Here is a 13,847-nt window from a genome sequence, read left to right as displayed (position 1 = left end):
CATATTTTTATCAAACAAACTTTTGCAATTTTACTCTATTTAAGGTTCAATATAAACCTACGTTTACATTTCAAATTAAAAACATGTATATCAAACAATCAATACATTTTGATGAAATGGAAATCAATGTAACATGTCCTTAAAAAAATATTGAAATGCAGACACGATATTTGTAATCATTTATTTGTTTGACACATAAACTATCTACGACATATAATATAGGATTGATCAAATGGTTTATGCACTAATTAAACTAAGACTTTGTGCGCGGTTTGGGATTATATTTCATTACAGTCATTGCTGATCTCATCGAAAATGTAAACACTGAAGACTGTATGATAGCGCAAGTCAGCAAGTTCACTGGGAATTTATATTTGACAACTTAAAATGAAATTTAAATACGTATATTTGTTGGGAAATTTTTGGTTATACCAGAGAACTTACTGTTGATGATTAAAGAGTATAGTTAATACAACATCATACGAAAGTGAAGACTGATCAGCATGAATTCAGATTCTAGTTTTATTTTCTAATATGTTGTGAACGATTGCCATAGAAAAAAGTAAAATCACAAAAATACTGAACTTAGAGGAAAATTAATTCGGAAAGTCCATAATCACATGGCAAAATCAAATAACAAAATGCATCAAAAACGAATGGATAAGAACTGTCATATTCCTGACTTGGTACAGGCATATGACAGAAAACCATTTTTTTAAACACTAAAATATTAAATTAATATATTAATAAAGCAATTAGTAGACTGTACCAAACCGACTGCAGAAGAAAAAGAAATATACAATAAAAATTAAAAAAAAAAAGAAAAAAAGAAATTTGAATTAGATACACGCATGTTTAAACAAATGAACTACAAATGGCGAACAGTTAAAAGTACCTCTGAACAACCCTTACGTTAATCAACTGTTCTTATGAAATTCTCGGATCTAAGCATAGATTAATGAGATAAAGTATTTCGGTACTATTATTCTGATCGGCACTACCCGTGACCCTCTTATAGAAAATCTTGTCTATTACTATTATGCAGAATACCCGAAAAGCAAGGAGATAGCGAGTTTATTGCTGTTCTCCTATTCCATATCATAATGAGGCATTCAAGTATGGGATTCTAGCTTACATTTTACTTATTTAAGTTGATATTGACCACTATAGGTCTTAAACGGATTGTGATTCCACATCGTTAATAATGTCACATCTCTTTCATTGAGGAACACGTGATAGAAATATATATTACATAAATAAAGGCATATTGGAATGCCGCTGTTCAATAGTCCCTAATGGATCAAGTAAAAACAAATCCGGGTTACAAACTAAAATCGGGGGAAACACATAAACAATAAGAGTATAACAATGGAACTACAGAAACACTAAATTGTAACAAACACAAACGCCAAACTTTTTTTGCAATTTTAAAAATAACGTTGAAATGACAACATAACGTGACAAGAATACAGTAGAAATAAACGCAAGAACAATCAGGACATAAACATGACTACAGATCTGTAACGAAGGCTGTTTTGCTTTTTGATGCGTGACTATATTCCCTGTTGTATTGTTCTCGTCAATTGATGACAAATTAGAGGAAACAAAGCTTATAAATCTATTTAGAATATCAATATAAGGTTTATAAAAAAACAAATTAAATAGTATAAAATCCAAAACACGGGACTTGCATCGATGTAGTATGCGTCTCCTGCTATGCAAGCATTATCAGGAACTCGGATTGATATACAGTCAAAATGAAAAAATGGAGAATTGGAAAACATCGCAAACATGATAATTCATCTAAAGTTTTAAGGTCTATAAAGCTATTCTCTTAATCAATCATCGATGTTTGTTATAAATGTCTATATAAATCAATTTATTGGAATAAAACACATATTTGATATACACCAGTAAAGTAAATAGCTTCAATTATTATTACTATTATTTTTTTTCAAATAATCAGCTTGAGTGCACAGTTATTGTCCTTTGCTTTATGTTGTAAAACATAGTTACTAGTGACTAGTGTAGATTGGGTCTTTTTCAAATTCACCTTCCCAATGGTTTTACTTATGTTTTATGTCTCAGATAGCAAGTAGTAGGATGAAATTACAATGCAAAATGCTTTAGAGTACATAAGTGACTTAGTCCCGTGGAAAAAGGTAAAAAATAAGTATGTCTGAAGCAGTCAAATTGAATTCATAACTCCTTTAACGTAAAATTGTCTTTATTGAAATTTTAGTGAAGTTTTTTCTATAATAATATTGATATACAATTCCCAAAATATTATCGAGAAAGCGCAGGTGCAATTATACTAGTTTGCATATATTATCAAAAAGAAATGCACTACGAGCTATGTTTGTTTCGGGCCATATACCAAAAATGGAGTTTAATAAAATGTATGACCGATTTATCCAATAATCAGATACTCCGAGAATGCAAACTGATGACAGCTGTGTTAGAGTTGTTTTAAGTAAATTCTGGAGATTCTAATTTCAAATTACATGCATAAATTCGTGCTTTTAACATTATCTTTCTGGATAAAACTTTTGTAATGTAATAAATATATGTCTTATCTAACAATCAGCCAGAAACGTGCAAATTCTGTGGATTTATCTATTTTGTAATGATAATATTGATAGCCAAAGAAAAAATCCGAAATTCAGTGAAAGCAGTGCGATGAAAGATTTAGATATCATCAAATTGTTATCACTTTCTGCCTTCGTTCAAAATTTAAAATGAAAAATACAAGATCCCACAGTCAAGATTGACACACGCTCTACTTTCTTTACTGATCTGTTAAATTGCAGTTAAAGTTATTAAGCAAGTACGAAATTAACTCTACTCCTACATTTTTAAGGCCGATGAATATTGATTCATTTAAATAAATAAAAGTACATGAATTCTTAACTAAAGAATTAAGAATATTTCATTTTCTGCAAATTGCATGAAAGGAAATTTAGAGGTAAAAGAAATGTCAACATTTAAAGTGAGAAAAAGTGTACCACTTCATTGACTAATTCTAAACAAAACAAAAACATTCTTATACAAGTAAAACATTTTTTTTAACTATAACAAGAAATCAAACAAACCAATATAAATATAATTACACGAGGTCGTTGTCTATTTCTATTTATGTTTAAGTTTATTTCGGGTTAGGTTACCGTCGACTGTCTGCTGTGGTCATCTCGATATATAATTATACGGCGTCTAGGCTAAAATATACACGAAATTATAATATATGATATCGTGTGCATTCATTGTTTACTGTTTATTTTAGTCTGATTTTAATTTGGATATACGTTTAACTTTTTAAAAAATCAAATGTGAGAATCTGCGTCAAATGAGTGAATCCACTTACAGTTTTAATGAGTGAACACAAATTAGACAGCTAATGTCCACTTACAGTTTTAATGAATCCACAGGAAAAACATCATAGCATATTTCGTTATATATGTCGATAATATGTGTTTTCTTGTCTATTTCAGTTTGTAGCTCATTCTAGTTGTCAGCAGAGAATGGTCAGTACATGGTATGAGGGCATTGGAGTGTTGGAACGTGCAAGTTGGCCAAAGCGTGTTTTGTTGTTTATGTTGTTTTTCATCTCATATCCGTTCCTAGTGCTTATTTATCTTTTTGCACCACGTGCAAAGGTAAGCGTTTTCTATTTTTTTTTTATTTTTTTTTTATTTTTTTTTCAGTTTCGTAATGAATCGCGTAAAACCTTCCGAAATATGTAGGTTTTACACAACTACTTTTGAATACAGTCTTTTTCAATGCTGTTCAACTTCGTACTTTATTTGGCTGGCCTTTTTAACTTGTTTGGATTCGAGCGTTTAATCCTGGTATCTATGATGAGTTTATTTGATATTGTAATTTATCAGTACTGAAAATGTAGCTTCATAATATTATATTGATGAAGGACTTCCAAATTATTGTTCTATCTAAAAGCCATATTTATATGTGACGAGATGTGTGATACAAATTTGAAGAACCAATGCTGTAGCCCGACAGTGTAGTACATGAATGTACAATTCATGTATAGTACTTTGTTGGTACTCTAATCAGATAGGTGATTATCTGAACATGTACAAAATAAAGGCAAAAGTAGTACAAAATGGATACCGCTGTTCAAAAGTCAGAAATCGATTGGAAGAAAACAAATCCGGGGTACAAAGTAAAACCGAGGAAAACGCATCCTTTATAAGGGGGAACAAAGGAACAACGTAAAAACTTAAGTGCAACAAAAAAAACGTCAAAATACAAACAAAAAGAACTATTTGATAACAACTGCAATATTCATGACTTGCAACAGAACACAAATAGAGACGATAGACATTAAGTGGACATTAACTATGACTATATTACTATTTTGATTATTTACAAAATTAACGCCGCTATCACCACACAATGTCAATATATATGTTTTTCTAAATGAATTTCTATGTGTCATTTTATAAAATTGCGATATATATATTTATCACGGATATTCATTGATTTTGATAGATTAATGTATAAAGAACTTTTGTATTTTTCAGTGTATACGTATTTTGAGATACCCATGTGTAAAGTTTATTTGCCATATGATGTCATTTTTGTCTTTCCTTGTACTCATTATTGTGTCAACAGCCGAAACATCAAAGACTGTTTCTAAAGACACAACACTGTTTTCTAAGTATCCGGACATTTATGCCAAGTACGTGCAGATATTTAGTACAACTAACCAAACACTATATGGAATTGATTTTCCTATGCGACCACTCATTCCGACTATCACACAGCTTATGCTTTCAACATGGGTTTTAGGCAAGTATTGAATAAAATAAGATATTCAAAATAGAGTGACCATATATGAAAGGCTCTCTCCCAAGCATAATACTGCCTTTCTGATATACTATATCTCTGACACAGCTAATCACTTTAACGATGATCATTGTATTTATCATTGCAAATCTTTGCTTCATGCTATAAACATTACGGTAAGGAAATTTTTTAAATTCAATTAAATTCAAATATGTATTGCCGTATAAACTTTAAACATTTAGTTTGAGGCAGAACTAAAGGCTGGGTATTTTTTCTTCGTTATTTGAAAAACTACAATGCCTGTATTCAGTGTGGAGTTCATTGTCTGTTTTTTGTGAAACTTTATATCAATAAAATACTAGGCTTTATATCTCTATTAGTCAACGCTATCGCTATGAAGAAGTGCATTGTTTTATCATCATAAGATGAACATTTATATCTTTATATTTTTTCTCTCATACAAGGTATGGCATGCCAGGAATGTAGCCAGTTATTTACAGAAGGACTACGACGTTACGCAAAGTCTTGGTACAACTTAATGGATGTTTCATTATTGACACTATATTGCTCATCTTTCACACTGCGGTATTTTTGCATGATCAAGGTTTGTTGATTAAGTAATTTATGTTCATTGGTAAAGCACTGACTGTAAATGTCAGATAAGTAGCCATATTTGACCAATAATGATTTTTCTTTACAAATTGTGGCTTGAATGGAGAGTTGTCTTATTGGCACTCATGTCACATCTTTTTTATCGATATACACAAAAAAACTACTTACAAAAAATATCCTACTGAACCATCAAATAAAGCTAAGTTTGTAACTCAGTTTACCTTAATTGATTAAAGGTAGAGAAAAGTTGACACTTCAAACGGCTGTTTAACTAACATGAAATGTCAAGTAAACACTATAATGAGCTTAAGAGCTTGTTTTGCGTGAAGACTTGCTGTATTACTGAAGTAATATCTTTATTAAATATAGAAATAATACCTGTTTTAGAGAACATTTAATGGAGAAGGCCATTTTTCTTTCCTTTTACCGGTGGTATAAAATTTTACTGTGATATAGTTTTATTTGCAACTTAGCTTTAGTATGTGTTACGTAAGAAATAAAGTCAACTTATCATATAAGTCCCGAAAATTATAATCATTTTCTCCATAAGAACTATTAACTTTGAATTTTTGAAATACAAAGGCTTTTCTACCTCAGGAATAGATTACCTTAGCTGTACCTGGCAAAACTTTTAGGAATTTTTTGTCCTCATATAAAATATAAAAATTCAATCCTGGTATCTAGGATGAGTTTATTAGTGAAACGAATTTAAAAGACGTAAGGCGTTTCAGAATCCAGACCATTTGAGTAATATACATTATTTTTTATGCTCTTTAATTTTGAACTTGTTTGGCTTTATAAATATTTTGATATGAGCGTCACTGATGAGTCTTATGTAGACGAAACGCGCGTCTGTCGTATTAAATTATAATCCTGGTACCTTTGATAACTATTTAATCGAATGATAAAATTCTCAATAGGTATGAATATTCCTCATCGTCAATCAAAACAAAATGAGATGTTCTATTTAGTTTCAGATAAATATTATAAAACAAAGGGAATGAATTGTTAAAAGGTGATATGCAAACTTTATAAGAATGCATCAAAAAGACATATTAAATTGGGAAAGTAAATGGGAAATGTGTCAAAGCGACAACAACCCGATCATAGAGCAGACAACAGCCGAAGATCACCAATGGGTCTTTATTGTAGCGAGAAACTGCCGCACCCGGAGGTGTCCTTCAGCTGGTTCCTTAAAAAATATGTATACTAGTTCAGTGATAATGGACGTCATACTAAACTCCGAATTATACACAAGAAACTAAAATTAAAAATCATACAAGACTAACAAAGGCCAGAGGCTCCTGAATTGGGACAGGTGCAAAATTGCGGCGGGGTTAAACATGTTTCTGAGATTGCAATCCTCCCCCTATACCTCTAGCCAATATAGAAAAGTAAACGCATAACAATACGCACATTATAATTCAGTTCAAGAGAAGTCCGAGTATGATGTCAGAAGATTTAATAAAAGAAAATAAACAAAAATGACAATAATACATAAATAACATCAGACTACTACCAGTTAACTGACATGCCAACTCCATACCTCAATTAAACTGATTGACAGATTATGTCTTCATCATATGATCAGGCACAATCCCTCCCGTTAGGGGTTTAGTATCATACTGTCATAAAATATATGAAAAGAACATAACCCGTGACATGCCAACAACTGTTTTTTTTTTAAATAAATGTGTTTAGTTCCGATACAAAGACCCTTTATAACTTGTAAGTGTCTAAAACTCTGATGTAGTTTGTTTTCTTTTTTCAGGCCTTTTTATCTGTTCAATCTATACGTGGAGAATCAGTAGACGATCTTTCAAATGATTTGCTCTATAATGAAAAGTGGCCTTTTTACTGGCTGAATGCAGGTACAGTAGATTCATATTGGGCTGTCATTTAATAAGAGAGGGGCAACAGATACAAGAGGAACTTTCAAACTCATTAATCGAAAATAAACTGACAACGCCCAGGCTAAAAAGAAAAGACAAACAGACAAACTATAGTACACATAACACTACATAGAAAACGAAAGACTCAGCAACACGACCCTTACAAAAAATTGGGTGATCTCGTATGGCACCGTGGTCTCGTCAGTGAACAAAAATAGACGATCAACCGAATGTATTAATATTCATGCAAGTAATAAATTACAATTTTATTGTTGTATCATCCTATAGAATATTTGAACAAGAACTTAACGTTAATTTGCTTGCCTGTCTGTCAATTGTTTTTACTAGCTATCAATTGTTTCGGCCGGTTTTTTTTTGTCTCTTAAATGTTTAATTTTTAGTTTTTTCTAACTTTGATCTCAAGCGTTCCTGATCAAAGTCATTCCAGAAACTCGAATGGTGCACCAAACATAGTGCTTTTTAGATTGCTTAAAACAAAACGATTATTTCAATTTGATTGGATTGTTTGGTAGATAATACAACTCGTGTATTCATTATTACAGGTTTATCACATTTATAAGATTCGTGTTGTTTCGTTGTTTTCCTTTTATAGGTGATGTGTTTCCCTCGGTTTTAGTTTGACACCAGGATTTATTTTCTCTCGATTTATAACTTTCGAACAGCGGTATACTACTGTTGCCTTTATTTGTTAAACGGCTGCATTTATACGACATCTATGAAAGAAATTTCCGTAAGAAGAAAATATATAAGGTTTAAACATACCATTTTACAGAGAATTACCCTGATGTTCTTATAATTTCAGTTGCCCATTATATGACCCTGAAATGTCCATTATTCCTGTATCAATTGACATCAAAGTCGAAAGCTGATTTAAGTCGTCAGTTCTAATTAGCACTTACAATATAATCACGATAGCATGATATAAATGATCAATGAAACGGGAAATTTAAGAATTTAGTCAATAAAACAAGCTTTCAGAGAGATATAAACCGCAATGTTATGTTATAATGAAGATACCCAGTTAATTTCCAGTATATAGTTTAAAGTCATAAGAAACGAGTCACCGGTGAAAAATAATGTTCTTCCAATTTTTGCACCAATGCATACAAACATCATAAACTTAGTCTTCTGTGCACGAATTTATCATTTTTTTTCGTGTAAATTTCGTATAATCGTCAATTTTTTTTTCAATCGGTCAGTGTTGTGAAAATATGGCAGGTAATTAAAGTTCGTGTTTTGAAACCGAAGTTTAACGATTGTCACCTGTATGTCAACAATCGACAAAAAATCAACAAAAAGGCACGGAAATTGAGCACTTGTTTAACATGTAAATTCAGATAATAGTTTATTTTAAGGACATCCATGCGTAGTGTGATCACCGGATTTTTACGAGATGGGTCACACTGAGGTCACTTTGCATACGGAAAATATGTCGGGGGAATTGCTTCCTGGAAGCAATTAAAATAAAGAAACTTCTTCTAAATATGAATAAATTCAAGATTTTTTTTCAGAAAAAAAGTATATATACATAAGTTTTATAATGAAAACTATCCATTGAGTTATAAAAAAAACATATGCATTTTTTTTTTTTTTTTTTTTTTATTTGAGGTTTCTTATGACTTTAAAGTTAAAAGGTCCACATCCGATTACATAATTTAGTGCTTTAGACTATGCATCAGAAGAGACAATTCGCCAAAGAGCGAAGATGCTTACAAAGTGCAAGCAACTGTCTGATTATGAATCAACAGAAAAATGAAGATAACATTACCCACGATTATATGTAGAATAATCTCGGAAAGGCCACACTTCATCTTAAAAACAGATATTAGTTAAAAACTTAACTAAAAAGTTCAAATTTCAGTTTAAAACAATAAGCCAGACGATGATCTTATCGTATCATGTTGTTGTTTTTGTGCATTCTAACGTTTTAGCTTTTTTGCCTTTCCAAACATTGAACACAGTTATACCTCAGGTAAGAATATTAACTTTAGTTGAATATGAATTAAGACAGAATGTATTTCGTTACAGATCGATTTTACTGGGATTCATGGGATCCTATAAATATGTCAGAAGGTCTATTTGCTGTTGCCAATATTCTCAGCTTTTCTCGCATATCATACCTCCTTCCAGCCAATGAGGCGTTAGGACCATTGCAGATCTCACTTGGAAGAATGATTAAGGTAAACCTATTTATCAATTCAATAAGATAGTGCAACTACGAGATTAATACATTATTATTTTACAGTATGGTGTTGACCTAAAATGTATGTGTATGTAGGGAAAATAAGATTGTTAATTTGATATTCACTTTGATAATGTGATGAAGTCAAAAATCTGGATTTACCTTAATCAAGAACACTCAAATCCAAAATTTTTAAAGTCAAGAATGCATTTACATTAAAGGAGCTACAAAACAAACGAGAGTAGGCTAAAAGAATAACGAATCTACTTAAGGTCAGCTTTGCACGAGGGAATTGGGTTCTTAATTTCTTGACAATTTCTAAATCTTTTAACGGGTAATTTAAGAATGTTAGTACCAGAAAACTCAAAAAAGTTAACGAGGAGGTAAACATGCATCATTAGTCCATGAAATACAGACAATACTATGAATGAAAGAAACATAAGACAAACAAATAACAAAAACATATAACAAAGAAAACTAAAGTTTGAGCAACAAAAACACTTCTACATGAAAACAGGTGTGCCAGAAGGGTAAGCAGTTTCTACCCATCCTGAGTCACAACCCATTTTGTTCATGGGAAAAATTTGGTGAAAAAGTTACAATACTGATTAATGTGCTCAACTAGGCGAAGGAAGGTAAACGACAAAGCGACTACGACAAGTGGAACTTATACGTGGTAATTTGTGTAACAGATATTACCTGACGAGCAAACCAAATCTGTTTGACGTTATTTTACAGTTATTGCAGTTATTGATAGTGAATGCCTTGGATTCTCATATACAATAAGTTTTCCTCTTCATAGGCAATTTTCCTATATTTTCACAAAGTGTTGGCACTTTTGTTTGAATTTAAAAATGTTTTAAAAATCATATTTCTTGAAAGAAAAAATATAACTGTATCTGTAAAAACATTTCTTACAACGTTTTTAGATTTTGGTAATTTTTTAATTTGAGCCAAATATTTATCCTTATCTTTCTTTCTTCTTTTATAATCGATGATGAACAGAAGGTAAATGTGTTTGTCTATTTTCTTGTTCTGAGTTGAATTCCACTAATTTTGCATTATCTTGTTCCACTAAAACTACGTTAGAATTGATATTGATGTTGTAATTTATGGTAGTTATACAACCTATCTATTATCTGACATAGTATAAAAATGGATATGTGGTCTTGTTTAAAAAGATAATCTATTTAGACTCTTTTAAACTTTCAAAAAAGAAAGTCTAATTTCATTCATTTGACCATCCGCTTTATACTTGCGTTAAGCTATATGGGTTGTCTAAAAAACGTTTCTGTTTTATTCCTTTTCTTTTTTCCTTTGCTTAGTTTATTTTAGACCTGTTCCACTTGTCGTAGTTTCAAACCGATTGTCTTTCCAGCTAACTAATTACCCTTTACGCGTAAAGACGGATCATTCTTGAACCTAATCCATAGTTTGTAGAAGATTATTAGTATGGTTTACAGATTGTTGTTATTTATCAAAAGACGAAGGGACAAATTGAAATTTAGCTATCTTCCGTTGTAAACTTCCTTTTTCTTTAATCTCCTCTGGAATGACTTTATTTATTTTTACTTAATTGTTTCCTTTTATCATCATGTTTATGAGTTGTGATCTTTTTCTGGATGCAAAGTTCTTGAAAATAAAAATTATAAAAAAATATATATAGCCAAGTTATTTTGATGGTAAGTCTTTACTTAGGCAATAGAATTTCAATAGAGAGTCCGAATGAGTTCTATAAATCATGTTTAACTAGGAACGCTCAAAGTGGAATATTAAAAAGCCAAGATGTATATGAACAAAACATTTGAAGAGTTGCCTGACCAAAACGTACCAAAAATCCATTTTAGTAATATTGTGAATGGAAAATGGGGAATGTGTCAATTAAAGAGACAAAAACCCGTTCAAAGAGCAGATAACAGCCGGATGCCATCAATGGGTCTTCAACGCAACGAGAAAATTCCTCACCTGGAAGTAGTTCTCAGCCCCTAAAAAAGATCGTGTACTCAGTGAAAATTGACGTCATACTTAACCCCAAAACATATGAATGAACAAAAATTAAAAAACATACAAGACTAACAGTCCAGAGGCTTCTGACTTGGGACAGGCGCTAAAATGCTGAGGGTTAAACATGTTTTGTGAGATGTCAACCATCAGAAAAACAAAGGCCGTCTTTGCCTAAGGAAGTTGAAACCTTAGTTTCTTTGTAATTTTAGAATCTTTTTATTGACAATTTTAGAAAGGTTTGTTAAAGGTCATGTCGATACCGAAGTACTGACTACTGGGATGATGATGTATAAGGTACATTTTACAGAAAGAGATACAGTTTGTAATCCCGACGACCATGTTATTATCAACTACTGTATCATTTAGAGAATACAGATAACACCACATGACCAGGACAGACTTCAAAATAGAAATAATAATGTCAGAGTCCCTATACTGTATAAATATGGATAGACACTGCAAACTTAGTTTGTTATTGTTATACAATAAACTCACAAATGTTGCTTCAGATTATGGCCGGATGTTAATGTAGTATAATTCATTGAAGTACAAATGATGTATATTCCATATCACAATTGACTTACTTGTCTTTCTTCTGTTTTAGGACATCTTGAAGTTTTTAGCCTTTATTGTTTTGGTTTTTTCTGCCTTCATGGTCGGCCTTAACAACCTGTTCTGGTACTACAGCATGAGGGAAAGCATTGAAGTCACCAAACACAATTTTACAACAAGAGCAGAAGTACAATTTGCAGAGTAAGTTAAATTGAACACTGTCTTATTCTGTGTATTAAAAGGTATTACTATTACTGATAAAGGGAGCTTTGATCATTAACGTGCAACTCTTAGAATTAAACATGGGAGCTTTGATCATTAATGTGCAACTCTTAGAATTAAACATGGGAGCTTTGATTATTAAAGTGCATTTCTTAACATTGAACATTAGAGGTTTGGTCCTCAATGTGTATTTGATTCGATCTGCATCAAAAATTATTTTGCCTTAAAGTAAATCTAAAATTGATTTTACATTTCAGTGTTTTAGCCACATTCAGAACAGTTTTCTGGTCACTATTTGGTCGCGGAGACACTGATGTTGTCAAGTTGGGAGAATATGAAAATAAATTTACAGAAGACATTGGATACATTATATACGGTGCCTACAACATCGCCATGGTGATAGTGCTATTAAATATGCTTATTGCCATGATGACCAGGTCCTATCAAGATATAACAGTGAGTAAGGGTAACTGTTAGCTATGGTGTGACGCCGTTATTGCAATATATATTTATTTCGCATATGTTTATAAAAAAGGCTTGAATCCAAACAGTTGAAAGCCAACTCAATTACAAAATAAGTAAAAGTCAAAAAACAAACAATTCCAGATTTGAATGCTTGGGGTAAATTAATAACTTTGTAATAAAAACGTCGTTCATTTGATTTTTTTCTGGAAAGAGAAGTAAATAATTTGAATAACATTCAGGTGGGTGTGTACTTGAACGTATATGCTAGATTTGTATTAAAAGACTTTTTATTTAAAGTACCGTCATAGCACTTTTACACATTAAGTCTATCTTCGTTTACATATGGTTTGACAATCGAATTTATTATAACTTTGATTGCTAAAAGATTTATTTGACAAACAGGAAGACGCCGATGTCGAGTGGAAATTCGCACGAAGTGTTCTTTACATGGACTATATAGGAGAAGGGAGTGTTCTACCTGTTCCATTGAATATGTTAGGACTTCCAAAAGCTATTGTTCGCAAATTTACCCGATGTTGCTCAAAATGTTGCGAAAGTAATGATAACGAAACACCTGAAGACGCCAATCCAGATGTCGCTCCAGAACCAATGGAAAGGAACGGTCGTCAGAATGGATTGGTATGTAAAGAATGATAACCGTAATATATGACATATAAATTTCCAAGAACCCACAATGAGTTGTAAATATAATTAGCTAAAAAAAAATATTATGTTATATTTAATGATGCCTAGAATACGGCATTACAATACGGATCGGAAATAGTAACTGCAAGTGAGTTTGTAATATGCATATGTATTACTCTTTGGCCAGTTTAACCATTTAAAGGCTAAACCGACATGCTTGGCAAGTATCAATCATAAAGAAACACAGAAGTGTTACATTTCATCTGTGAGATTATGTACTATCGTGATAAAAATATGATTGAAGATGAATACCTTTATTAGCTCACCTGGCCCGAAGGGCCATGTGAGATTTTCTCATCACTTTGCGTCCGGCGTCCGGCGTCGGCGTCGTCGTTAACTTTTACAAAAATCTTCTCCTCTGCAACTACTGGGTCAAATTTAACCAAACT

The 13,847-nt window shown here is 31.8% G+C and overlaps 1 protein-coding gene across 4 annotated transcripts in view; it reads left to right on the top strand.

Annotated features, from left to right (window-relative positions):
• Nucleotides 1-13,847, top strand: part of LOC143078718 (short transient receptor potential channel 7-like) — a 93,486-nt gene that overhangs the window by 66,561 nt on the left and 13,078 nt on the right. For all 4 annotated transcript variants that reach the window (XM_076253643.1, XM_076253644.1, XM_076253646.1 and 1 more), the window contains 8 exons: nucleotides 3,489-3,653; nucleotides 4,539-4,806; nucleotides 5,268-5,407; nucleotides 7,187-7,286; nucleotides 9,357-9,508; nucleotides 12,119-12,267; nucleotides 12,546-12,744; nucleotides 13,156-13,392. In XM_076253643.1, the coding sequence (XP_076109758.1) occupies nucleotides 3,489-3,653; nucleotides 4,539-4,806; nucleotides 5,268-5,407; nucleotides 7,187-7,286; nucleotides 9,357-9,508; nucleotides 12,119-12,267; nucleotides 12,546-12,744; nucleotides 13,156-13,392 (1,410 nt within the window). The remainder of the gene's footprint in view (nucleotides 1-3,488; nucleotides 3,654-4,538; nucleotides 4,807-5,267; nucleotides 5,408-7,186; nucleotides 7,287-9,356; nucleotides 9,509-12,118; nucleotides 12,268-12,545; nucleotides 12,745-13,155; nucleotides 13,393-13,847) is intronic.

Source organism: Mytilus galloprovincialis, chromosome 6, assembly GCF_965363235.1.
Source record: "Mytilus galloprovincialis chromosome 6, xbMytGall1.hap1.1, whole genome shotgun sequence".
NCBI classification, from domain to species: domain Eukaryota; kingdom Metazoa; phylum Mollusca; class Bivalvia; order Mytilida; family Mytilidae; genus Mytilus; species Mytilus galloprovincialis.
This window is presented reverse-complemented; position numbering and strand designations above follow the sequence as displayed.